General features: G+C 46.1%; 2 protein-coding genes across 2 annotated transcripts in view; both read left to right on the plus strand.

The window, feature by feature from the left end:
* Window positions 1–2,886: 2,886 nt before the first annotated feature.
* LOC105890371 (transmembrane protein 74) lies at window positions 2,887–4,092 on the plus strand. The gene has a single exon (XM_012816390.2). It carries the CDS (start codon window positions 3,010–3,012, stop codon window positions 3,856–3,858), a length of 849 nt encoding a protein of 282 aa, XP_012671844.2. The 5' UTR covers window positions 2,887–3,009; the 3' UTR covers window positions 3,859–4,092.
* Window positions 4,093–19,861: 15,769 nt separating this feature from the next.
* LOC105890392 (eukaryotic translation initiation factor 3 subunit E-B) overlaps window positions 19,862–27,500 on the plus strand; it is an 18,366-nt gene continuing 10,727 nt past the window's right edge. Inside the window, exons 1-8 of the mRNA XM_012816416.3 lie at window positions 19,862–20,001; window positions 20,297–20,414; window positions 20,546–20,663; window positions 20,964–21,006; window positions 21,177–21,281; window positions 22,177–22,302; window positions 23,747–23,871; window positions 27,085–27,211. Coding sequence (XP_012671870.1) covers window positions 19,912–20,001; window positions 20,297–20,414; window positions 20,546–20,663; window positions 20,964–21,006; window positions 21,177–21,281; window positions 22,177–22,302; window positions 23,747–23,871; window positions 27,085–27,211 — 852 coding nt within the window. The 5' untranslated portion in view covers window positions 19,862–19,911. The remainder of the gene's footprint in view (window positions 20,002–20,296; window positions 20,415–20,545; window positions 20,664–20,963; window positions 21,007–21,176; window positions 21,282–22,176; window positions 22,303–23,746; window positions 23,872–27,084; window positions 27,212–27,500) is intronic.

Genomic DNA, 27,500 nt, shown 5'->3' on the forward strand with positions numbered 1-27,500 from the left:
AACATCACCAGGAACCAACTGAACCAATAGCTGAAAAGATTTTGATTTGAGGCCAGCAAAGCTGTCCAATAAGCTGTCCAGCGGGAAACGCCGCTGTTCTTGTGAGATTTAAGGAAATGCAGCTGTTCTGGTGAGATTCAAGGTTTTTGTATGATAAAGCAACGGTATTCTGAATCTTGTTTTTTCAAGCCCCGTATATCTCAGCTCGACACCTGAATGTGAAATTCAGCTGTGGGCGGTCTGGTATTGCCATTTCTCCTGAAGCTGTAGACAGCCCTGGGAAGCAGCCGAGGGACACAGCTGTTGCTCACGCATCCCCCCGCCGTGGACGCTTCAGCGGAAGAATTGACAAAACTGCACAAACTGGAGGAGAACCTGCATGGCAAGGCATCGGCCTGTTCAGTCGCTAAGGTTTATGACTGACGCTCAAAGGAGCTCCGCTTCGCCTCCGACCTTCACTGCCGAGGAATCAGCTACCTTTGCCATTTGCACTAGCACACATACACACACACACACACACACTCACGCACACACACACACACGTGTACGTTCAGATGTGTCAGACTTTGTGCATTTGTGTGTGTGTCCATGTGTGCAATCCTCTCTCGCACGCTCTCTCTCTCTCGCTCTCTTTCTCTCATGTATGTGTATGCATATGAATATGTATGGGTGTATTTGTGTAAATATATTCATGTGTTTACATTTTGTGTGAGTGTTTGTTTATGTGTTTATGTAATGTGTGAGTGTATGTTTATGTGTTTATGTCATGTGTGAGTGTACAAGTGTGTGTGTGTGTGTGTGTGTGTGTGTGTGTGTGTGTGTGTGTGTGTGTGTGTGTGTGTCCATACGCGTGATAACATATGAGGTTGTGGTGCACATTACAGCCCTAGCGGTGTCATGACGATGGACAACTGTTAGCAGTGTGTGTGTGGAAGCATGGCTGCCCTGAGTGTGTGTGTGTGTGTGTGTGTGTGTGTGTGTGTGTGTGTGTGTGTGTGTGTGTGTGTGTGAGTGTGTGTGTGTGTGTGTGTGTGTGTGTGTGTGTGGAAGCATGGCTGCCCTGAGTGTGTGTGTGTGTGTGTGTGTGTGTGTGTGTGTGTGTGTGTGTGTGTGAGTGTGTGTGTGTGTGTGTGTGTGTGTGTGTGTGAGTGTGTGTGTGTGTGTGTGTGTGTGTGGAAGCATGGCTGCCCGTCTCTGGAGCCATTCACACATTAAAAGCGCTCCCTGGGAAAGAACCGCCGGGAATGTCTGTCTTCCATCTGTCATGAGGGAAAGAGGCCATCTGGGGCTTAAAAATTCCCACATCTCCCCACCGGAACGCATGGTAATGTGCTGTTAAGTGTTACATACATGAACAAACACACACACACACACACACACACACACACACTCACATACACATCCACCTCTTTTCTTCATGTCTGTTTTTCTCTTCTTCCTCTTCTTCCTCCTCCTCTTCTCTCCCTCCCCCTTGTCTCTCCCTTTCTTTATTTCCTTCTCTCCATCCAGCAGCCTGTGACAACCCACAAGTGTTGAAGACAGCCTGTAGCGTGTAGCCACCTTTCAAGCACTGATGTGACTCGCAAGCCTTGGCCACCCAGTATAACCCGAGCCTCCTCGCATCTCCCGGTGTGTGTGTGTGTGTGTGTGTGTGTGTGTGTGTGTGTGTGTGCCAGAGCGCCACATGCAGCATCCCAAGCAAGCGCCGGAACGGCGGGTGGAACTCATTGAGGCGTTAGGTAATTATGACCTATGCTATGCTCGACTGCGCTGATTTATGCAAAACACCGTGTAGGGTCACAGTGTTGGATCGCAGGCATGTGGAATCACAAATGGCAAGGTCAGTAAACGAGCTGTAGAAGGGACGGAGAGTACTCCGTATTTGTTCTCGGTTTTTTAACGATTTAAAAAGTCTATGTTTGAATGTTGACACGAAGGAATAGCATGTGCTCGTAAGTATCTGAATGCTCTCATGACACAAAGATGACCATACCCTTGCATACTTCTCATAAGAATTCCGATTCGTTATTTGCTGCAGTGCTTAGTTGTTCATGCTTCACATTGAGATTTGGGAACAATAAAATCAAACTGACATATCACTTATTTGGTGAGACTGATATTTCTGTTGACTTCGTCCCTTACAATACCGCCCCCTTCTCTCTCCCTCTCTATCTCTCTCTCTCTCACACACACACACACACACACAATGCCGCCTCTCTCTCTCTCCCTCCCTCTCTCTCTCTCCCTCCCTCTCTCTCTCTCTCGCTCTCTCCCTCCCTCTCTCGCTGTCTCTCGCTCAGCTGTACTCGTTAGCGCCGCGCGCACTGGATTCGGTCCCTCTGAGGAACACAGAAGTTAATTCAGCTCCGGAGCTCCTCGCGTGGGAGGAAACTGGCGGAGTCTTAAGGCGGAGGAGCCCGAAATGCCTCCGCGAGCCCGCGGGGATACGATATTTAACCGTGGCTCATCTCACATGCAACGATCGACCTGACATTATTTTCTTCTTCTCTCGGTTTTGTTGACATGTAATTTAGAAACAACATTTTGATTAAGCATGTGAAGACGGAGGTTTTGGACTGCCAGTCATCAAAACTACTCTGACTATACCGACATACGTGAAGTACGTGAAGTAGGCTATGCTTTGGATTTATTCATTTCGGAGTATAATGTGTTAAGATCTTACTTTCTTAGACATTTGAATGTAATGTAACCTCTGTTATCTTATGTGTTATGTTTATTCATAAGATAATTATGTTTTTAATTAATGTTGTTGTGATGTTGAATTAATGATGCCGTCAAAAGAGACATAATTTCGAGGATAATCTCCCATCATTGTAATCTGTTCATTTTTCTTAACAGACAACCCAAAGGTTGAAAGAAAATTAGTACCGGATTTTCAAAAGTGTTGTCTGATATAAAACGACAGTCTAATCATTTTCTTGTTTCATTTTTAGGGATGGTTGACCTATCTTAAACTGAGTGCTCAGGACACAAAACGCAAATGCCCAAATGGCCGATTTGGAACTCTTCTACTTTGATCATCAAAGTCAACCTGACTGGCAAGGGTTTAACCTGCATCTTGACAAGTCAGATATATGTGGCTTTGAGTGCTCCCTCGCAAAATCGCAACTTGCTCTCCAAAGAAGTAATTCCGAAGAAAAGGCATTTTTTTGCGAGGAGCAGGAAAATCCAGTACCCTGGACAGCGGCCACGCTGACTACCCAACTCTGCGATTTGAACGATCAGGATAAAGCGCCTATTGTGTGCAGAGAGAAAGACTTAGAGTCTTCCTTCGCTTGTGTCAATGTTAATGCTGAACTTGACCTCAGCAGTCCACGACTGCCGGATAAATGCAACTATGACTGTTTGTGTGACACGTCTTCGAGCGATCTCCAAGAGGTCTTGCCAGATTTTTCGGACTTGCCCGAGGAAGACCTCGACTTTGAGGCTTCGGGGAAGTCAACGGATTACGGTTTCATATGTGCGGTCACGTTCTTGGTCACGGGCATCTCTCTGGTGGTCATCTCGTACACGATCCCCAGGGACGTTACCGTCAACCCCGACAGCGTGTCTGCCCGCGAGATGGAGACGCTGGAGCGCGCGAACGCCCGCGTGGGTGCCCACCTGGACCGGTGTGTTATCGCGGGACTAAGCCTGCTGACTCTCGGAGGAGTCATCCTGTCGACTCTGCTCATGGTCTCTATGTGGAAAGGTGAAATGGTCAGACGGAAGGCGTTTGCGTATTCAAGGCAGTCTGCTAAACTTTATGGCTCCATAAATTTCCGCGCAGGGGGGAGTCCATCTGGACCCTCCCCGCGTTTATCCCCTGACGAGGACGAGGCGGAAGTTGTGAACTAAGTAGGCTACCACAGACGGTCTGGATCTTATCCTGGTATCGTGCCAAAAAGCGAGCTCTTCCTTCGCACAGCTTCAAACCACTGCAACCTTGAGTGTAAAATGTTCACCAGCTGTCGTCTCCTGGGATATTGACAGACGCAGCCCTAATAGCTTCCTTTGCTTGTTATTTGCATGATATGGACTATAATTCTCTCTCTCTCTCTCTCTCTCACACACTCACACACACACACACACACACACACACACACACACACACACACACACACACACACACACACACTCTCTCTCTCTCTCTCACACACACTCACACACACACACACACACACACACACACACACACACACACACACACACACTCTCTCTCTCTCTCTCTCTCTCTATCTGTCAATCAATCTGTGTGTCTGTCCATCTATTTATCCCTCTCTCTCTTGCTTTCATCAAAAGATTTAATATATATATATATATATATAACATATGAGTCGTTGACTTTGTGAAAACAGGATTGTCATTTTAAACTACTGTGACGTGACACATTAATATTGTGCCCTTGCCAATACACCGCTTTTTCATCATGAAGCTGAGCCCATTAAACTGTGACTCACTGCAGTCAAGGCCACATGCAAATAGCAGTGCTTCAGCACGGCAGGACAATGGCAGACGCACCGCAAATATTTCAAACGCACAGATCCACACCAAACACTTTTTTTTCCTCATCTCAAATCAACACTGCGTGAATACCCTACCCCCAAAACACACACACACACACACACACACACACACACACACACACACACAATCCACCCCAGGAGAATAGCCCACCACCACCAATATCACCCCCCCCCCCACACACACACACACACACACACACAATCTACACCCATACACACACACAATCTACACACATACACACAATCCACCCCAGGATAATAGCCCACCACCACCAATATCACCCCCCCCCCCTCCCCACACACACACAATCTACACCCATACACACACACACAATCTACACACATACACACAATCTACCCCAGGATAATAGCCCACCACCACCAATATCACCCCCCCACACACACACATACACACACACACACACAGACACACACACACACACACACACACAGCCCCTTCCCATACAGCGTTTACCCTTAAGAGCAGAACAGAGAGTATAACTGAAATAGAAATCACAGGAAGGTGTCAGCTTTATCTGTAGTGTGTGTGTGTGTAGTGTGTGTGTGTGTGTGTGTGTGTGTGTGTGTGTGTGTGTAGTGTGTGTGTGTGTGTGTAGTGTGTGTGTATGTGTGTGTGTGTGAGCCAAAGCAGCCGATAGCTGCTGCCAGCTGAAATAGACCCCTTGATTTAGGTGCTGGGAGTGCTGTGTGTTGCAGCTTATACAATAGAACTGCTTACAGGGAGCAGGATCAGATTAGCCTCAGCAGAGCGTTGCAGTTTTGCCAGGGCACGGACAGAGGAGTGCTCGCACGTGCACACACACACACACACACACACACGCACACACACACACACACACAAACACACAGCCCAACAACCGGATGTGCAGTCTGGGTTTATTTTATTAGCTGTGTCTCATGATTCAAACTAAACAAGCCATCCAGTGAGCATATGGCCGAGCCAAATATGGCGAGAGCGACTGGGAGCGTACGTGAGATCTGCATGCAGAGCGACTCGGAGCGACTGGGAGCGTACGTGAGATCGACTGGGAGCGTACGTGAGATCTGCACGAGAGAGACTGGGAGCGACTGGGAGCGTACGTGAGATGCAGAGCGACTGGGAGCGTACGTGAGATCTGCATGCAGAGCGACTGGGAGCGTACGTGAGATCTGCACGAGAGCGACTGGGAGCGACTGGGAGCGACTGGGAGCGTACGTGAGATGCAGAGCGACTGGGAGCGTACGTGAGATGTGCACGAGAGCGACTGGGAGCGTACGTGAGATCGACTGGGAGCGTACGTGAGATCTGCACGAGAGAGACTGGGAGCGACTGGGAGCGTACGTGAGATCTGCACGAGAGCGACTGGGAGCGTACGTGAGATCGACTGGGAGCGTACGTGAGATCTGCACGAGAGAGACTGGGAGCGACTGGGAGCGTACGTGAGATCTGCACGAGAGGGACTGGGAGCGTACGTGAGATGTGCATGCAGAGGGACTGGGAGCGTACGTGAGATGTGCATGAGAGCGACTGGGAGCGTACGTGAGATGTGCATGCAGAGCCCACTATCTCTCCCCACAAGACTCTCACAAGACTCCGCTGCAGCAGGCCGATTTCACACTGCTTAGGGAGGGAAGGGGAGATGCCTGTGTGACTGTCATTGGCTGTGGCGTATGTGTCCAACTCCTGGATGTGTGAGAAGGTCTTTATATATATATATATATATATACACACACAGACTCAGCAGAAGGATTGTGAAGATTCACCATCTGTGTGTTACACTCACGTGAGAATATTTCAGCCATGGAATGTCGGTATCAACAAGTAACCATGTAAAGTATAAACATGTAAATGTTCCACCTTTAAAGCCAAACGTTTCTCACGAATGCAAAGTAGTCTACTGATTCAGAGGCACAAGCAATTTCCTAAAGGACTTGTCAATGCTAATTTAGAAAAGCCATTGGTCAGTGTGTGTGTGTGTGTGTGTGTGTGTGTGTTTCCGCAGGGCCATTATACGCTCTTCCAGATGAATGTGGGCCGTGTTGCCTTGGGGGCATGTTCAGGATTGACTTCCTCCTCTCTGCCCTCCCCTCCCCTCCCCTCCCCTCCGCTCCCCTTCACCCTCCTCTCAAGAATCACTCCCGGTAATCATTCACTGCCCCGGCTCGCAGGAAATGAGATTGAATTGACGCCGGGGTCAAAGAGGGTCAACAGTCTGGGTGTGACCGCCTACTTGGGGAACAGCTGTATCAAACATACCCACATGCATAAACACACACACACACCCACACATGCATAAACACACACACACACACAGAAAGAGAGAGAGACAGCTGTATCAAACATACCCACATGCATAAACACACACACACACACACAAACACACACAGAGAAAGAGAGAGAGAGACAGCTGTATCAAACATACCCACATGCATAAACACCAACACACACACACACAGAAAGAGAGAGAGAGAGAGAGAGAGAGACAGCTGTATCAAACATACCCACATGCATAAACACACACACACACACACACAGAAAGAGAGAGAGAGAGAGAGAGAGAGAGAGAGACAGCTGTATCAAACATACCCACATGCATAAACACACACACACACACACACACAGAGAGAGAGAGGGATATGGACGTATCATACCCGCATGTATAAACACATACTAACACACACAGGGTGCACACACAGAAAGAGAGAGAGAGAGAGACAGAGAGAGAAAGAGAGAGAGAGAGAGAGGGAGAGAGAGAGGGAGAGAGAGAGAGAGAGAGAGAGAGAGACAGCTGTATCAAACATACCCACATACATGTATCCATAAACACACACATACACACACTAACACACACAGGGATGCACTCACACACACAGATACAGAGAGAGAACAAAGAGAGACATATGCTTGTATCAAAGATACATATTCACAGAAACAGAAACAGAAACAGAAACAGAGAGAGAGAGAGAGAGAGAGGGTATTAAGTTTCATCGCCTATTACATTTGATTGTCACATTCAGTGATCAGCAGCCGTCAGATTGTGTTACATCTACATGTTTCAGGAGTCTAGGAAGGCAGGAGTGTGAGCTTAAAGGAGTGTGAGCTGAAAGGCTGCACTACACGCAGACACGAGTCAAATCAAAACCCAAGGCCTCGTTAAAATCTACCACGCTGCTTCGTCTCACTACTGTAATTGCCCGCTGTTTTTTTTATTTGTAGGGGAAAAAAAACATCAAATTTGTTACAACTTAAATCCTTGCTGTTTAATGGTATGTCCAACAAATGAATTTTGTTGCCACGAGTTAGTTGCATAGCAACAGCAGGAAAAGTATGCAGAGAGACAGAGAGAAAGAGAGAGACAGAGAGAAAAAGAGAGAGTGAGAGAGAGAGAAAGAGAGAGAGAGAGAGAGAGAGACATGAAGGCTAAGTGTTATTTTTACACAGGAAGGCCTTGACAAGACTTCCCACCTCAAAAAAGAAATGACAAGTTTTAAATGAACAAAGAAGAAAAAGCTCAGCCCTAACTCTAAACTCTAAACACAGCCCTCAACTCTAAACTGAATCAAGACATTTGGCGTTGCTTGTGAGATCCTCCCTTTCTTCTCGTATTGTCACGTTGGCAGATGAAAAGGATAGGGGGGGGGGTGTAATATCATCTATATCCCTGTGCAGCAATTATGGCAGACTTTTGAGTCCGTCTGCGGCGGTGGCGCTTGTCTTTATGGCTAATGATGCGTCTGCCGTCCCCTGGGGGCGTGTGTGAGGGGAGGCAGGGGGATGAGTAACTTCCCCACGCGTCTCGCTCCGCTCTGCACACGGCATGGCGCCACCACCGGATGGAGCATGACAGCCGGCCCGCTGCTGATGCCGACGCCTCGCCGCCCACGTGGGTCCCACACTCTCCCTCCTCTCCTCTTTTCTCTCCTCTCTTCTCTCGTCTCTCTCCTCTCCTCTTTTCTCTCCTCTCCTCTCTCATCTCTTCTCTCGTCTCTCTCCTCTCCCTCCTCTCCTCTTTTCTCTCCTCTCCTCTCCTCTTTTCTCTCATCTCCCTCCTCTCCCCTCCTCTCCCTCCTCTCCTCTTTTCTCTCCTCTCCTCTCCTCTTTTCTCTCCTCTCTTCTCTCATCTCCCTCCTCTCCCCTCCTCTCCCTCCTCTCCTCTTTTCTCTCCTCTCCTCTCCTCTCTCCTCTCTTCTCTCATCTCCCTCCTCTCCCCTCCTCTCCCTCCTCTCCTCTTTTCTCTCCTCTCCTCTCCTCTTTTCTCTCCTCTCTTCTCTCATCTCCCTCCTCTCCTCTCTTCTCTCCTCTCCTCTCCTCTCCTCTCCTCTCCTCTCTCATCTCTTCTCTCATCTCTTCTCTCGTCTCTCTCCTCTCCTCTTTTCTCTCCTCTCCCTCCTCTCCTCTTTTCTCTCCTCTTTCCCCTCCTCTTCTCTCCTCTCTTCTCTCGTCTCCCTCCTCTCCTATTTTCTCTTCTCTTTCCCCTCCTCTTCTCTCCTCTCTTCTCTCGTCTCCCTCCTCTCCTCTTTTCTCTCCTCTCTCCTCTCCTTCCCTCCTCTTCCCTCTCCTCTCCACTCCTCTCCTCTTCCCTTTCCTCCTTCCCTCCTCTTCTCCGCCTCCCTGCTGTCCAGTCGAGCCAGTCACCAAGAGACAGAGACAGATAGAGAAAGAGAGAGAGAGAAAGAGGAAGAGAGAGAGAGAGAGAACAGCATAACCATAGAAACAAGGAGTCATTTGGTTGCTAAGGACAAGAAAAAACAAACGGATAAAAAAAGACTAGATGTACCTTATTACTGCATTTAATATGATTTACATGAAGTGAAAGAATGAGCAGGAATCAAGTGAAATAACAAGATATTTTCCGTTCCAAGAAAAGTGTGTTATCTTAAATGACTACATTTCTGGCCACAATAGTCTCAAATGTTTGTTGTAGATCTTATTCTGGGTGAAAATGTAAGGAACTGTACTTTGTGGATGTTGCGGCTGTACACTGATAGTGTGTGAAGCAGTAATCTGTAATCTGTGAGGTACGTTCTGCGGTTTTGAGAGCTGTCTAGTGAATATGAGGATGAGTGGGACTTTATAACAGATATACTATGGTTCTAAATTTGAGAATTTTATGAAATTGACACAGTGTACACAACCAACAATATATTTTATAACAGATATATACTCTGGCCTTTCACACAGGCATGTATTGGTCCCACATTTGAGGACTCTTACTAGGGGCAAAAACGATCGAAATCGGTCCAGTATTGAGTTAGAATGCTATAACCGGCAACCGCAAAACAGCTATGCAATGTAATCCTGTGGGGCAAGTATCCGTGTCAAAGTAAACCACTATAATGTTATTATAAGTGTCTGACAACATGGAAAAGACCCCTACAGAGATAAACCTGTGTCTGTTTACCTCAATAACTGTAAAGAAAATGTAGAAAATGAGTGTTCCTACAGTCATTGGTTCTTCCGCACCAGACTGGAAGAAGAGAAAGGTAAACCAATAACAGTTTCTTTACCACCACTGCCCACAACATCTACACAAACATAGAATAGTGATTTAACCATTAAGCAAGAAGAAATACACTTCACAACTAAATGTTTTCCAACATAGTACCAGGAAGGTCCTATAGATAAGCCATCTATGTCTAGGGACCTTCAATATAATGTCATTAAACAATGATGGAGGACCTTCCCCCAGCACTGATGACATCAAATAACAGGCTAACAGGATAACAGTATGACTGGGCTCTGTACACTTGGGCCTCTGTCAGGCCTGCCTCGCTTTTCCACAGGTCGGGTAGGTCAAGGTCGTTAAAGATTGGATGGTCTGGGTTCTTGATTTTCAGTTTATCCACTGCTACGAGATACCAATAGGTCACTCTCGTTCCAACGGCATTAGAATGCTGTTCAAAAGCGCTGTGTCATCAGCTAACGGTGTTGACGATGAAAATGAGAGGATAAACGGAGCCTTTTCCACGTCGTGTGGAATCTCATAACCTCAGGTGCAATAATTCTGGGGGAATGTATAATTTAGCAGTGGGGGTTATATATGACATTAATCTTTGTGGCGGGACAGCTTTACTTACCTCGGCGCAGATTTATATGGTAATTATGCAGCGTGGAAGGGGCCACGCTACCGTCGTAGCGCGACTCCTCACGAGAAAAATGAAAAGTTTCCATTTTGTATCGACCCTGTTTTAACGTGTTGCTGACACGATGCAGGGATTTTTTTCCCCCACCACTTTCATCCCAAGAATCTGAAACAGCATGACATCCGTGCAGCTTTCAGATAAAAAAAAATCTTCTGTTTGTCTCTTGTGAGGCTGAACAAAAGGAAGCTTTCCCAGATAAAAATAGTTTCCTTTCTTTGTCTTGTAATTACCACCCCAGTATTTCCCCTCGTTTGTCACTGAGGTACTGCACAGCAAGTTCAGCCCAAAAAAAAAAAAAGTTTTCTTTTAATGATTGAATTTCATACCAGTTGACCTACTTATGTTCGCAACTGGTGGTACATCTTCAAGGAAGGTGTGCACATACTCTGGGTCTCGCAGCAGCCAGATGGATTGTGTAAAAACTTTCCAGGGAAATGCACATACAGATCTATTTTTATGTAAATCCAGACTTGAAAGTCAGATGTTTATGGAAAGTACAGCAGTTATCCCCAGTGGTAACGCTCTGAATTTGTATGCATTTTTTTCCTGTGCCAGAGACCCATTTTACAGCTAGCATAGGCCACCTACCTCATTCCACAGCAGTATGTAAATACCCAGCATATAGGCTCGCAGACATTGTAGCTACGCTGCACGGACGCCAAAACGGTTCACTCAGATGCCTCCTGATCTCCTTAAAGAAGCTCTGCTGACCGCCCAGAGAGAACACACTCAGCAGAATCGCAAACAATTTAGCCGGCCCCCAGACGCATGTCTCCAGCTCGGCGCTGTGCGTAAACAAGGCCATGTGTCTGTCACATCTGAGCCCATTGTGCACCAAGGAAGATTGGTGAAAACAGCCTGCCCTCACAGTAAAACACTGCTCTGTGTCGTCCTGTTCATGTTTCCTCCTTCAGCATAAAAACACAGCACTCGCTCACTGTGAAGGCTTTGGGTGATAGCTGTAAGGTTTATTGGTATAATCGGTTGAGCTATATGCTCAGTTATGTTGATGAAAGTGTCAGTGTGTTGCACATGTTTTGGCTACAAACTGTCCTGCACAATTCCTCCTCCTCCTCCTCCTCCACCACCTCCTCCTCCTCCACCACCACCACCACCAAGGCCCCTTCTCTGAAGCAACATCCCAGGCAAGGCAGAGATTTACATCTTTCGCTCTTTCATTAATTCCCAGCGATGCCCTTCAGTGGCTGCACATGGACACAACAGACAGACAGCAGACTGATGCTAAATCAAGAGCGCACGCACAGCGGAGACCCTTGATGCAGTTAGGGCTAGGGTGTTTACACAAGTAAATGAGGGATGAGCAAACACCCCACCCCTCCCCTCCCCCACCCCTCCCCTCCCCCCTGGTTATTTACAGCTTAGTGTGCTGCTGAATATGGCGCTGACAGTGTCTGTTGCCCCAGTGTGTGTGTGTGTGTGTGTGTGTGTGTGTGTGTGTGTGTGTGTGTGTGTGAGTGTGTGTGTGTGTGTGTGTGTGTGTGTGTGTGTGTGTGTGTGTGTGTGTGTGTGTGTGTGTGTGTGTGTGTGTGAGTGTGTGTGTGTGTGTGTGTGTGTGTGTGTGTGTGTGTGTGTGTGTGTGTGTGTGAGAGTGTGTGTGTGTGTGTGCTGCTGAACATGGCGCTGACAGACGGCATTCCGCTGACAAGGATGTGAAACTAAACTACTAAGACAAGGCAGCACGCCAGCCTCCCGAGGTGTGTGTCGTTAGTGGATGTTGGAGTTAATCAAGGGCTATTATTAGGCATGTTAATGAGAGGTATAAGCATCGATGGGGAACGCTATATACACGATCATTATGTTGCACGCTTGACACGATCATTATGTTGCACGCTGGACACGGTCATTATGTTGCACGCTGTACACGATCATTATGTTGCACGCTAGCTGGATACTCTCCCATTCAGACATTCATGTGTCCGTGTAAAACGACGCCCAGCTCACTCGCCAGTCGGCCAACAGGACCCAACAGAGATCATATTGGGGCACGGTTTCCTCCTCCTAGAGCAATCTCGACTGCAGACTGTGTGCGCTGTGGGCACTCCTCTCCTCACCCCTCCCCACCCACTGTGGTGATTCATGCTGCCCAGGAACCCCTGTCCCTAAGCATATTATTTTTTAGTGGTGGCTGGCCACATTATTGGGCCGCAAAACCCACTAGACCATAAACTGCTTTAATTACATTTCTCTTTGATGCAATATGCCTCAGAGACACCCAGAGTTTGTGGGGGGGGGGAAAATCCACTTTAATGCTTTGGAAGACGCCTTCAGAAAAAAAATAAGTATCCTACTGTGTCAACTCAGTATGAAAGGTTATTTCAGTGTGCTGCAAAAGAAGCAAACGCAGCGTGCTTTAACATTTCCTTGACATGAAAAGAGGAGAATTTTTAATGTTGGCATACCAAACATGGTGGTCGTGATTATCTTTAAAGTTTATTTAAATCAGACTAAATTTAAGATGTCTTCATCTGAGTTTACTCGGAGAAGAAGAATGTTCTTGTTCCAAACATCGGTAGTCTTGAGTGTAGTTTAGCTGTTTTGTCAAACATGACTCACGTGAAAGACCTCTGAAATTAATTGGTCACTCTTTTTCAGAAGATGTAAGAAAAAAATCTTTCTCTGAGTATGGAAAGCCAAAAACATTTGCTGATTATGTAATCCACGAACGTCAGGTTTATGAACACATCGAAAGTAGATAGCCAAGGACATCGCAAAGGGTAGAGAACAGAGATTCATAGCCTAATTATAAAACATACTACGGCAATCTGTAGTGCAGAGTCAAACTACATTACCCATGGCGGCAAGACTAATTTCTTTCTGTGACATAATAGTTTGAAAGATGGTGATGAGAAGATGAAATCCTATTCTAAGTCACTGGGAGTTATTTAACATTTCAAAATGGGCAGGGAAGATGGTAATACAAGGCAATTGCATGGTAGAGGTATGAACATAATGCATTTGCATATGACTGTGGTGGTTAAGAAAGATGCCTACAGTACATCTACAGCATGTCATAGGTGTTAGCATAAATACATAAATGTTTCAGAATTTCAAAACATGCTTTTACCAGGAGAATGCATTTTATGAGAAACGTTTGAGGAAGTGAAGTGTTTCTATCTTCCAATGGCCTGAAGCATGGGAAACAGCCTCTCTTACACATCTCTATCATTAATCCTCACCACTGTGCATATATATATATTAATGTGGAATTGTATATTTGTGCTTTTGCACACTTTTACGTTAATGTGGAATTGAAAGGAACAGGTGTAGTGTGCCCATGATAAAAGAGATGAAGAAGATGAAGATGATGATGATGATGATGATGATGAAGAAGACATGTGAAGACGGAGGAATCATCCTCATTCTCCAGAGGGCATTTTCTTCAAAGGAGAAATCCCAGCGAGCTCCCGTATCAAGTTTAGTCCATTTCTATTGTCAATTCTATCTGTGTATATATGATATAGACAGGGGATCCAGATTTTTCTTAGTTTTTTTTACCCCAGTGCAAAATGGAATACAAAGTACATCACTGTAGAATAATGACATCTGCTGATTATGTGTAACACCCAGTGGCAAAGCCACCGATTTGTTGTTTTTGATTCTGTAATGAGCAGTTAAATAAAAATGTAAAATGTGGGAAATAATATTTTACACTAAATGTATCTAATATTGTGTTGGTCATATTTAAAGCATTCATTACGATTTGTTGGGAAAAAAATTTGGATAAAATAAAAAAATCGCATATTAAATCGCAATATTTGGAGAAAAAAATCGCAATTCGATTATTTTCCCAAATCGTTCAGCCCTAATGTGAGGTGTCTGATCATAGAGTTAATGTGGTTCTTAACCGTCACATTTATGAAGGGTTAATGGAGAAGCTGTAGACCTTCTAATGTAACACACACAAACCACACATCTGCACTAAGTGTGTTGAGTCCCTCTGAATGTCTTTTAATGTAACACACACAAACACACACATCTGCACTAAATGTGTTGTGTCCCTCTGAATGTCTTCTAATGTAACACACACAAACACACATCTGCACTAAATGTGTTGTGTCCCTTTGGATGTATTTTAATGTAACACACACAAACACACGTCTGCACTAAGTGTGTTGTGTCCCTCTGGATGACCTCTAATGTAACACACACACCACACTACTGCACTAAATGTGTTGTGTCCCTCTGGATGTCATGTATTGTAACACACACAAACACACGTTTGCACTAAGTGTGTTGTGTCCCTCTGAATGTCTTTTAATGTAACACACACAAACCACACATCTGCACTAAGGGGAGACAGTGGTACAGGAGGTAGAGAAGTCGGTTAGTAATCAGAAGGTTGCTAGTTCGATTCCCTGTCGAAGCGTCCTTGAGCAAGACACTGAACCCCTAATTGCTCCTGATGTGCAGTGTGCCATCAGTGTAAATGTAAAAAAAATGTGTATACATTGTAAGTCGCACATATGTAAGTCACTTTGGATAAAAGCGTCTGCTAAATGACTAAATGTAAGTGTGTTGTGTCCCTTTGGATGTCTTCTAATGTAACACACACACAAACCACACGTCTGCACCAAGTGTGTTGTGTCCCTCTGAATGTCTTCTAATGTAGCACACACAACCACACGTTTGCACTAAGTGTGTTGTGTCCCTTTGGATGACCTCTCTGTCCCAGTACCTCATCTCCTGCGAGTCCATTTAAAGAATTAAAACGTTCCTAATGATGGTGGCCTTCGATCGATACCCAGGTCACTAGCTGGGGGGCAGACGAGGGAGGAGAGAGGAGAGAGGAGGGAGGAGAGAGGAGGGAGGAGAGGGGGGTGTTAGTGAATTGAGAGGGACCTTGGATAACCAGCCCGGTCCCTGATGCCCAGTAGTCATCAATAACCCCCCCCGGAAAGAGAAAATATCTCATGAATGATCCATAACATCCTGGAATAAATCTCCCCAAAATCCAATCCTCAAATCCATCAGCACCAGCCATCGACGAGCCATAGATCCTCTTTAGAAGGGGTCCCAGCCTGCTGTCCACCCTTGCGAAGGCCTTCGTAGCAATGAATAGTGGGTAACCACAGGTCATCCAGGCTCTGTGTGGATTTACATGCGTTCATTTGGCAGACCCTTCTATCCAAGGTGACTCGTAGTGCAGGTGTGTAATAGACCCTTCTATCCAAGGTGACTCGTAGTACAGGTGTGTAATAGACCCTTCTATCCAAGGTGACTCGTAGTACAGGTGTGTAATAGACTCTTCTATCCAAGGTGACTCGTAGTACAGGTGTGTTCTATCCAAGGTGACTCGTAGTACAGGTGTGTTATAGACTAGTGTTATCCAATGTGACTCGTAGTACAGGTGTGTAATAGACTTCTATCCAAGGTGACTCGTAGTACAGGTGTGTAATAGACTCTTCTATCCAAGGTGACTCATAGTACAGGTGTTTAATAGACTCTTCTATCCAAGGTGACTCATAGTACAGGTGTTTAATAGACTCTTCTATCCAAGGTGACTCGTAGTACAGGTGTGTAATAGACTCTTCTATCCAATGTGACTCGTAGTACAGGTGTGTAATAGACTCTTCTATCCAAGGTGCCTCGTAGTACAGGTGTGTTATAGACCCTTCTATCCAAGGTGACTCATAGTACAGGTGTGTAATAGACCCTTCTATCCAAGGTGCCTCGTAGTACAGGTGTGTTATAGACCCTTCTATCCAAGGTGACTCATAGTACAGGTGTGTTATAGACCCTTCTATCCAAGGTGACTCGTAGTACAGGTGTGTAATAGACTAGTGTTATCCAATGTGACTCGTAGTACAGGTGTGTAATAGACTAGTGATATCCATTTGTGTGTGTGCTCCCCAGGACTCTTGGTGTTGATAGCAGCACCCAATATCAGTTCAGACACAGGAGCACAGGAGTCAAAGGACCTTCAGAGTGAGGTTAGCATTTTATCCGTGTAACAACCTGATTTGCACTGCTTTTGCCCTCCATGCTCATGTCTAGCGCGGCGTGCAAATTTTCCAAGGTCCACAGGCAGAACAGCATCAATCCATGAGCTTGTTATCTCGGCCAAGAGACGTGCGGAGCGGTGTAAACCCCCTGTGTACAAGTTGGCAGGAAGACCGGCACGCTCTCCTGTTAAAGCTCCAGTTTATTGCTGCGAGGCTCGCCGGGAACACTATTCACCAGCTATACTTCCATTAAATAACTTGGACATATCTCACCAGGGTACCCCCCCCTCAACATTTGGTCCCAGTTTCTTTTGATGGATCTTCATAAACAATCAAGGAACCTTCTGTTGACACTGAGAACAGAAGAAGGAGAGGACGAGGATAAACAGGCAGAGATTCTGGTTAAGTTTGGGTCATAGTCAGGGTAAGTATAGATCAGCTACCATGCAATTCATTTAGATTTAGATTTAGTCATTTAGCAGACGCTTTTATCCAAAGCGACTTACAAGGATGTATACACATTTTTACATTTACACTGATGGCACACTGCACATCAGGAGCAATTAGGGGTTTAGTGTCCTGCTCAAGGACGCTTCGACAGGGAATCGAACTAGCAACCTTCTGATTACCTTCTGATTACTAAACGACTTCTCTACCTCCTGTACCACTGTCCCCCCATTTAGGATTAAGCGAAATTTATGCTACTCTGATTTCACGGAGTCGGACATAGGGAACGCCCCTCCGAACACAGGGAACGCCTCTCCGACATTAACCGCTCTCTCCGAACCCTCTCCGAGCACCTCGGAGAGGCTGTCGTGCACCTACTCATTTTTCTAACTTCCCGTACGAGATTCCCGTACGAGGTTTGTTGGAGAGGGCTCTGAGTAGCATAAATTAAGCATTAGTTGGCAAATAATGATGTGTAAAAATGCTGAAATTGTGTTACTGCGGTGGCTTTTGTATCATCATTTAACATCAATATAAAATACTACCCAGCTTTTAGTTACCCACAATGCACCAGTTCTAGATATGTATTTACACTGTTTCCACAGGGTAACCATGGCAGCTGTACATGCGCATGATAATGAGTGACGTTAGTAATTGACTTGACCTTATGACCTTATGACCTTATGACCTTCCTTCATTGAATCCATCACTGTGTTTCCTGAAGCATTATCTCTTGACCTCAAAGAGCCATGAGTCAACCGTCTGATCAGAGATGCGTTTGTGTGCTTGGAGTGTGGAGTGTGGAGTGTGGTGAAGCTTTCAGTCCAGGCAGACATGTCAACCCAGATGTGTGTCGACAGAGGTAGTGTAACGGTAGCCAGTGGGTACAGAGCTGTGCAGTGAGTAAACCTCACTCCCCGACACCTTAAGAGAGGTGCTACTGTGTGTGTAGTGTGTGTGTGTGTGTGTGTGTGTGTGTGTGTGTGTGTGTGTGTGTGTGTGTGTGTGTGTGTGTGTGTGTGTATGTGTGTGTATGTGTATGTGTGTGTAGGGAGCGGGTACAGTGCTGTGCAGTGAGTAAACCTCACTCCCCGACACCTTAAGAGAGGTGCTACTGTGTGTGCGTGTGTGTATGTATGTGTGTGTATGTGTGTGTGTAGGCAGCGGGTACAGTGCTTTGCAGTGAGTAAACCTCACTCCCCCGACACCATCAGAATCGTGTTGCGGCGGCAGACGCTAGTACCCATGGGTTTGAGCACGCCGCCGCCCAGGGTTCAGAGGTCGAGTCTGGCGTGGGGCTGTGCTTGCCTACACGATGAAGCTGAGGCTGGGATCCATCCAGTCCTGACCATGGTGTGGACTCAGAGCTGAGCTCATTACTTTATTAGTTACTGTGTGTGTGTGTGTGTGTGTGTGTGTGTGTGTGTGTGTGTGTGTGTGTGTGTGTGTGTGTGTGTGTGTGTGTGTGTGTGTGTGTGTGTGTGTGTGTGTGTGTGTGTGTGTGTGTGTCTGTGTGTGTGTGTGTGTGTGATGTGTGTGTGTGTGATGTGTGTGAGCTGATCCTGAATATTGATTTAGAACTGATGAGGGAATTAAGGCTCTCATACAAAGTGGTTTTCAAGGAATCTATAAAAGTGTTCTTGAATTCACACACACACACACACACACAGAGAGAGAGAGAGAGAGTGAGAGAGAGAGAGAGGGAGGGAGAGAACCCAACTGATTTTTTTGCTCTGAAGCTTGAAAATCAGCTTGCAGTCTGTCTCAATCTTGACTTGGCCAAGGCCCGCCCACGCTGAAGGGAAGGGGCCTGCTGATCACTATATATGCACCACAGTCATCCGCGGTGTGTGTGTGTCATTTCCGTGTGACATTTATATTCTCAGAAATGTTGAAATGTCTCCGATTCAGTGATTCTATCTTAGCCTGGGTCCATTGCACAGACTGCAGTTGCAGTGTGATCTACGTGTTATCTGGTTCTTGTAAAGGTTTGCTGCCTGACGCACACTCACAGAGGCCTGTTTATGCACGTTGTGCAGAGGTGGCCGTCTGCGCACTTGTGTGTCCGCCGCTGCTGTTGTGCAGAGGTGGCCGTCTGCGCACTTGTGTGTCCGCCGCTGTTGTGCAGAGGTGGCCGTCTGCGCACTTGTGTGTCCGCCGCTGTTGTGCACATCCTCATGTGAGACTGGAAGTGGATTCCCCAAAAGGTGAACCGCGAGAGTGAAGTGAGTGAAATGAAGCAGTTACTAAGCTGCTGGGAGAAACAAACACCAAGTAAATGAACATAACTTGCACTTCGGTCAACATAATTTAACTTTCGGCCATTTCATTACATTTCTTCACAGTAGAAATGATACAGGAAACCTGTGAGTTGCCTGTCTCCCTGGAGACCATAAACATAGACTCCCACTGCTCATTTTTAGCTCTGAGCAATTTTTTTGAAGCACTGACATGAGTGTCAATGGACATAACAAGGCCAGAGGGGGAAGAGAACGCCAATCTGAAAAAAAGGGTCCGTTTCTGTTGCCTAGTCATACTGCTGGCCTCTACCTATTAAGTGCCCAGTGAAGAAAAGCCTGAGTGCTTAAGCAATCGCCTGGGGGGCAAGTGCAGAGCCAGGCATAGGCTGACTCCTCTCACCACACTGAAAACACAAGACTACTTTCATCCACGCGGATTAAATCCATACTCAGGAGGACGCATACCAAATTGGGTCCGCTTTTAACTATTACGCCCCGCGACGCTAGGAGGCAGTAGAGTTTACAGTGCACCATTGACTGGCTTTGGCCAATAGGGGAAGAAGAAGACGACAGGGAAGTTCTTTCTCCAAAATGGCGGACTACGATCTAACTACCAGGATCGCTCACTTTTTAGACCGGCATCTGGTCTTTCCCTTATTGGAATTTCTTTCTGTGAAAGAGGTATGTTTATCTTTCCTTACCTATAGGTGACATTGTGAGGGGTAATCCGTTTCTAGAGACCCAATATCTTGTTCGTTTCCCTCCACGTGCTAGCATCTACCCTACTGTGGCAACCCAGCCGGCATCCCATGGTGTTTGAGCGATAGCTGAATGGGTAGCTAATGTTAGCCAGCTACACCCAGTCAGTTGATTATCACTTGGGTAACACATTAATGTCGGCCTGCTGGGTTAGGTGTACAAATGTATTATTAGTACAGATGTATATTACTTAACATACATGTCATCTCGCTTACAGATTTACAATGAGAAGGAACTACTCCAAGGGAAATTGGACTTGCTTAGCGAAACCAACATGGTGGATTTCGCTATGGATGTGTACAAAAACCTGTTACCCGACAAAGAAATTCCACCCGGTGAGTAAAATAATGGAAGAGACAAGCTTTGCATGCTGTTTGTTTACAATCCCATCACATTGTTTTTTTAGTACAGCCCATGCCTTCGCTGTGTATAGACATAATGAGGTATGTTGCCTTCCTGTGCCCAGCGCTCAAGGAGAAGAGAACGACCGTTGTCGCTCAGTTAAAACAACTGCAGTCCGAGACGGAGCCCATCGTTAAGATGTTTGAGGACCCCGAGACCACCAGACAGATGCAGTCAACACGGTAAGTTTCTCCTTACACAAAGTCAAGCCCATCCCATCCCATCCCATGTCACTCTAGTGAACAGTTGACAGATTATTATATTTTGTTATTATATATTATATTTATGTATTATCCTAAACTGTTGCATGCATATTTTTCAGTTTAAGTACATTGAGAGCAATTAAACCCAGGAAAAATTCCTTGTATGTGGAAATGTACTTGGCCAATAAAGATGATTCTGATTCTGATCAACGTTAGTTATTTGACCAGGACGAATCAGCTTCTTGTTATATTCACTGATTTTTACCTTGTATTTTCTAGAGATGGGAGGATGCTGTTTGACTATTTGGCTGAGAAACACAGTGTAAGTTATCCCACCTTCTCAACCCGTTCTCTGTTCTATGCCTAATGTCTGTTAAACACAAACACACACACCGCATATTTACATTTGAGGCACATAGTTAGTCGGTACGTATGTGTTCCTTTGTCGTGTTTGCAGTCCCGATGTAACTTTTTCATATGTTTGATCCACAGTTCCGTCAGGAGTACCTGGACACTCTTTACCGCTATGCTAAGTTTCAGTATGAGTGTGGCAACTACTCAGGTGCTGCGGAATACCTCTACTTCTTCCGAGTGTTGGTGAGTGCGGGAGCCGTTCGGAGTTAGATGTGTGTGCCGTTTCAGACTTGCTCTTTCGTAAGCCATTGCAGAGAGACTGCTAAGAGCTAGAGGACACTACTAAACTGTAAACAGATGTTAAAACAGATGTGCAGTTAAAACATCAGGTGGTTAGAGTGCTGCCTTGGTGGTGAAAAAATTCAAATGAACCTGCAGGGCTAAACTAACTCTTCTATGGCTGCTGCCGGTTGCTTCTGCACCTGCTTTAAGCGTTCTGATAGTTAGCGAAACAAACAATTGTTGATGCATAATTTGCCGACATAAAAGTAAATCTCTTTCTCATTTGTGACGGGTATAAGTCTTTGCTGTGCTGAGTTCAAACGGTTCTCCTCCAAGACTGTTCAATGAGAGCACAATGTTGTTGGTCCATGTTAAAACATCAGGTGGTCAGAGTGCTGCCTTGATGGTGAAAAAATTCAAATAAACCCTGTAGGGCTAAACTAACTGTTATATGGCAACATCCATGATGTTGATCCTCAGCCAGCAGCCCATATCTTCATTCATACTAGACAGACATACTAAAGATGCTTTTAATGCGGGGGTTCAGTATTAAGGGCAGTTAGTTATGCAAGTCCTGTGCTGATTGACCCTCTGAACTTATCTTACTTATCTATAATGTAGGCCTACATACTGTATTGTCACCATTGCATTAGTATCCAAAATACACCGTATTGATGTCTATACTGCCACACACACTTGAAGTGCGTATATATACTGTGTGTATATATTATGTACCTCTATTTATTGTCTGTTGCCTGCATGTAATCTATACATTTCCATCGCTTGAGAGCAACCAATGTCCGGAACCGTTTTACACATGTTTGGTGAGTAAATGTGCTTGTGATTGGTCTGTCAGGTTCCCTCCACCGACAGGAACGCACTGAGCTCCCTGTGGGGGAAACTGGCCTCCGAGATCCTGATGCAGAACTGGGAGGCAGCCATGGAGGACCTGACCCGCCTCAGGGAGACCATCGACAACAACGTGAGCGGCCGGCCGTCACTGTTTCTGCCTAAAACGCATCCCTTTCTCCTTCTTACATGGTCCTGGTTAAATAACACATCACTTTCTCCTTCTTACATGGTCCTGGTTAAATCCTTGTTCTCTTCTCAAAAAAATGTGCCTTTTTAAGTTTTGGATGACTTACTTTATTTTATTTAATTAGATTGAAATAGTCCTGCAGTAGCTAAATTCAAAGTTGTAGAGCATCATTGTTGTGTGTGTGTGTGTGTGTGTGTGTGTGTGTGTAACTGCATGCTGGACTCCTCAGTGGAGGCTCAGAAGTATAAAGCAGAAGTGTATTGGGTCACCTCTGATCTCCATCTCAGACACAGTTCCTGTAAGCCTGGTCAGGGAACACTGCAGTGCAAGCCTCCTCTGCTACTCATGTGGCTTGAGGTCATTCATACCAGCTCTCTCTGCTAGTTTTCCTCATTTAACAGTTAGCCTAACCAAATAGCTAAACTGCCAGGCAGGAACGTACTGTGACTTCAGTCTTTAATTTGATGGACACGCATCATAAGCTATAACCTTTTAGCAGTGTTGCAGAATATAGTTTAATGAGATGCAATTACAGGCAATATTTCTTCTTTTTTTTTTTTTCATGAAACATCTCATAATTTAAAGTGCCCGTTGATGTGTTGGACCTGCATTAGTGACGTAACTCAGTCCCGTCACAGGGGGGAAGTTCAGTAGGAATTTGCTGGTGTTTGGTGAAGCTTTTTACTCACTCTCACACACACACACACACTCACACACACACACACACACACACACATTACCCATCTGCTGGAGGTTAATGTGCAGTTATTGCAGTAATGTGCTTTGGATTCAGAGAATGTGAGAAGCAATTTAGCATCCTCGCCTTGGTCTGTTATTTCTGGTGCTAATGCTTAGAGCGTATTTGTGTTTTGCTTTTGGACCAGGCATGAATTATTAATGACCAGAAGGCTGTAATTTTGAAGTGCATACACAAACACACTTACCAAAAAAAACACTCTCATTTATAGGTAACCATTATGTCTAGACGAGTTGAAAGCAGTTCCACATTCTGTCTAGAGACCGCACAGATGTTTAGTACATCACTGCATTATGTTGTATTGAATCTATGCAAACATGAGGCATGAGCGCAGGGACTTCGTTATTTGTTGTGGTTGGATGCGTTTGTGTACCTCTAACTTATCATTGCAAGCTCTGTACACCCAAAACTTTTCAACCCTGTATTAGTTAGCATTATGCGCTAGTTAGCATTATATGCTAGTTAGCATTATATGCCACTTTGTGTTTTGGAGTGGCTCCATCTTGTCCAGTATTGTCATATATTGTGATCCCTCTGTGGTCTGATTTTGAGCTGGAGACTCAGTCACAACTCTCTCTCTCTTCCCCTCTCTCTCTCCATCTCTCTCTCTCTTCCTCTCTCTCTCTCCAGTCTGTCAGCTCTCCTCTCCAGTCTCTGCAGCAGAGGACCTGGCTGATCCACTGGTCACTGTTTGTGTTCTTCAACCACCCCAAGGGTCGAGACAACATCATCGAGCTCTTCCTCTACCAGCCGCAGTGAGTAGACTACATCCTCATCCTCACCCCTAGGGCTGGGGCCAAATATCACATTCATGGCATTCATTTAGTGTTTTTGTTTTGGAACGATGTGAAAAATGTTTAATTTGCCAATTCCAGATTAGTTCTTACTCTGCTGTCTCTCAAACGCCAGTGGCAGCACTTATCTGGAGTTACCATAGAGTTACGACAAATTGCACTTGTGGTCTCTATGTATTTAATCGCTGGTGGCACACAAAATGTGTGTTTTAGCTAACAGAGCGCAATGTAGCCAAAAAATTATCGCAATCTGAATTGCGATCTTTCCTCCCAAATTTGAAAGGTCAATCACGAATATCTAGACCTCAACCAGCCTGTGGACATTGTCATGGTTGACTGCTTATTACACCTTTTGTTAGAATTTAAAACAAGTTCAAAACTTGTAGTAACATGTAAACAGGTGTGTAGTATAATGTAATCACATAAGTGCCCTTTTCAGACTTGTACATTCGTAGGAAAATAAGAATTCAGACTGCTTCACAGAGTTGTAATCAGCTGTCAATAGATAAGATAACAACCATAACATAACAAGAGTGCATCAGTGTCTGAAATCCCACGTTGTCCACTGCTTTGAATGGCACCATATCCTTAGCAAGAGCTAATCGCTTGTTAGCGTAGCTTGGATCCACACCATCAGAGTGTTATATGAAGTTTGGTTGTGCAATGCGCTGCTGTTTGTATTGATATCCTATATATTAATGTTGTATTGATAGCCTATATAGGCCTTTCAATAACAGCATGTTGATATCTGTGGGGATCAAACTTCGGTATTGACATCATTCATTAAGTCGCATTCTTGTGTGATTGTATGGTCTGGATATGGTCCTAATTCTGGTGTTCAAACAATTTAGCAGCGTATTGGCTCAACCCAAGCCTGTTGTTTTACACAGCGATGCCCCGTTGACTTGCCCCGTAATGTTAGGGATAGGTGATGCACATATGGCCCTAGTTACTGGGGAAACGGCGTATGGTTTTAATGAGAAAAACGTATGTGATCCGTCCATAACACTGAAAAAAGATTTCATATTTTGGCCATATCACCCAGCGCTACCCTCATCCGTGGTCTCAGACAGTACAGAGGGGGCGCCTCTTGGCTGATGAAACCCTCTGTCCAGACCTTCAACAGTAACTGGGCTCTTATGCAAGACGGGGGGGGGGGGGGGGGGTCATCCTGAGTGGTTCAGGAGGCTCTGGAGCATTCCAGCCAGTATCAGTATGTGTTTGGGGATGCGCTATAGATGCTAGAAAATATCAGTATTTAGGCTACGTCAACTATTAGGTCTGGTAGTGCCTGCAAAACAAGCAACCCAATTCAATTCTTCCATCTTGGGGTAAGAGGCCTGTCAATCAAAGAGGAGAGAAGAGAGTGGAGGTGAGAAGGGCTAATTGGAGCGAAACCGAAAAATGCGGATGAAAAAATACTCCCAGAGTGTGTAGAGCAGTTTGTTTTTATTATGGGATGGTTTATTCAAGCCTGCGGAGCTCTGAGAGCCAGAGACATGAAAGTGAGAGAGAAAGTGAGAGAGAAAGTGAGAGAGAAAGTGAGCGAGAACATGGGAGAGAAAGTGGGAACAAAAAAAACACGAGCAATAGAGAGGGGAAAAACCAAAAAAAAAACTAAAAGGACAGAGCGATGGGCCGTTCACATAAAGTGCAATCCACTTCACAATCCTGCGAGTTCCCGCAGTGGAATTTGGCTCCTTTCTAATGTCTAGCGACGCCATCGCCTCGTCTATGCAGAGCCCAGCTCAGCGCCCGTGACAGCAGTGTGGGTTGGGTTGCCAGGTTCTTGTGCAGTACCTCCCAGCCCTGCGCCCGTGACAGCAGTGTGGGTTGGGTTGCCATGCTCTTGTGCAGTACCACCCAGTCTCCCAGCCCTGTGCCCGTGACGGCAGTGTGGGTTGGGTTGCCAGGTTCTTGTGCAGTACCTCCCAGCCCTGCGCCCGTGACATCAGTGTGGGTTGGGTTGCCATGCTCTTGTGCAGTGCCAGCCAGTCTCCCAGCCCTGTGCCCGTGACAGCAGTGTGGGTTGGGTTGCCATGCTCTTGTGCTGTACCACCCAGTCTCCCAGCCCTGTGCCCGTGACAGCAGTGTGGGTTGGGTTGCCATGCTCTTGTGCCGTACCACCCAGTCTCCCAGCCCTGTGCCCGTGACAGCAGTGTGGGTTGGGTTGCCAGGTTCTTGCGCAGTGTCTCCCAGCCCTGCGCCCGTGACAGCAGTGTGGGTTGGGTTGCCATGCTCTTGTGCAGTGCCACCCAGTCTTTTGAGGAGCTCTCTGCCCACTGCTTGCGGCCCAGCTTTTCAATTAAGCGCCACTCGCTATGAAGCCGCCTGTCTATTGTGAACGGCAGACAGGCTGTGAAACGCCACATTAAGGATCAAAGGGAGATGCAAGACCGCCCTTAAGCTACTGTCAATGCAACCGTTTGACCCGACCCACTCACACACACACACACACACACTCGCACACAGAAACACACACACTTGCACACAGAAACACACTCACACACAGAAAGGTACACACTCGCGCATAGAAACATACAAAGAGAGACTTCAGAAGTCTGTTACTTTCTTCCTTGATGTTTGCATTTATGAAGCGTTTCTCCCGGGTGAGGCGGTGGATTGTGCTTAGAGATGGAGGTTACGGAGGTTCCATTGTGTAAATTGCTTCAGAGCCGTGTGTGTGTGTGTGTGTGTGTGTGTGTGTGTGTGTGTGTGTGTGTGTGTGTGTGTGTGTCAGCTGTTATAAAAGAATATCCTGCTTAGGCACAGTAAACACATGGATTTGTATCTGTGGATTTATCTATTGATAGATAGATAGATGGATACTTTATTAATCCCGAGGGAAATTTAGGTAATCGGTCTATCCAATGTGAGTGTGCTGTTCTGTGGAGTGTCTCTCTATCTCCAATGTGACTGTGCTGCTCTGTGGAGTGTCTCTCTATCTCCAATGTGAGTGTGCTGTTCTGTGGATTGATTTATTGATCGATGGCTCTCTATCTCCAATGTGAGTGTGCTGTTCTGTGGAGTGTCTCTCTATCTCCACTGTGAGTGTGCTGTTCTGTGGATTGACATATTGATCGATGTCTCTCTATCTCCAATGTGAGTGTGCTGTTCTGTGGATTGATATATTGATCGGCCTATTGATCTGTATTGTTCTGTGGTTTCTCTGAGGTACCTGAACGCGATCCAGACCATGTGCCCCCACATCCTGCGTTACCTCACGACGGCCGTCATCACCAACAAGGACGTGCGCAAGCGCCGGCAGGTGCTCAAGGACCTGGTGAAGGTGATCCAGCAGGTGAGTTTGGGCCTCTCCTCTCCTCTCTCTCCTCCTCTCTCTCCTCCTCTCGCCTCTCCTCTCCTCCTCTCTCCTCTCCTCTCCTCTCCTCTCCTCCTCTCGCCTCTCGCCTCCTCTCCTCCTCTCTCCTCATGATCCAGCAGGTGAGTTTGGGCCTCTCCTCCTCTCTCCTCCTCTCTCCTCCTCTCTCCTCCTCTCTCTCCTCCTCTCTCCTCCTCTCTCCTCTCCTCCTCTCTCCTCCTCTCTCTCCTCCTCTCTCCTCCTCTCTCCTCCTCTCTCTCCTCTCCTC

The sequence above is a fragment of the Clupea harengus genome, chromosome 19, assembly GCF_900700415.2.
Source record: "Clupea harengus chromosome 19, Ch_v2.0.2, whole genome shotgun sequence".
Taxonomy (NCBI): Eukaryota; Metazoa; Chordata; class Actinopteri; order Clupeiformes; family Clupeidae; genus Clupea; species Clupea harengus.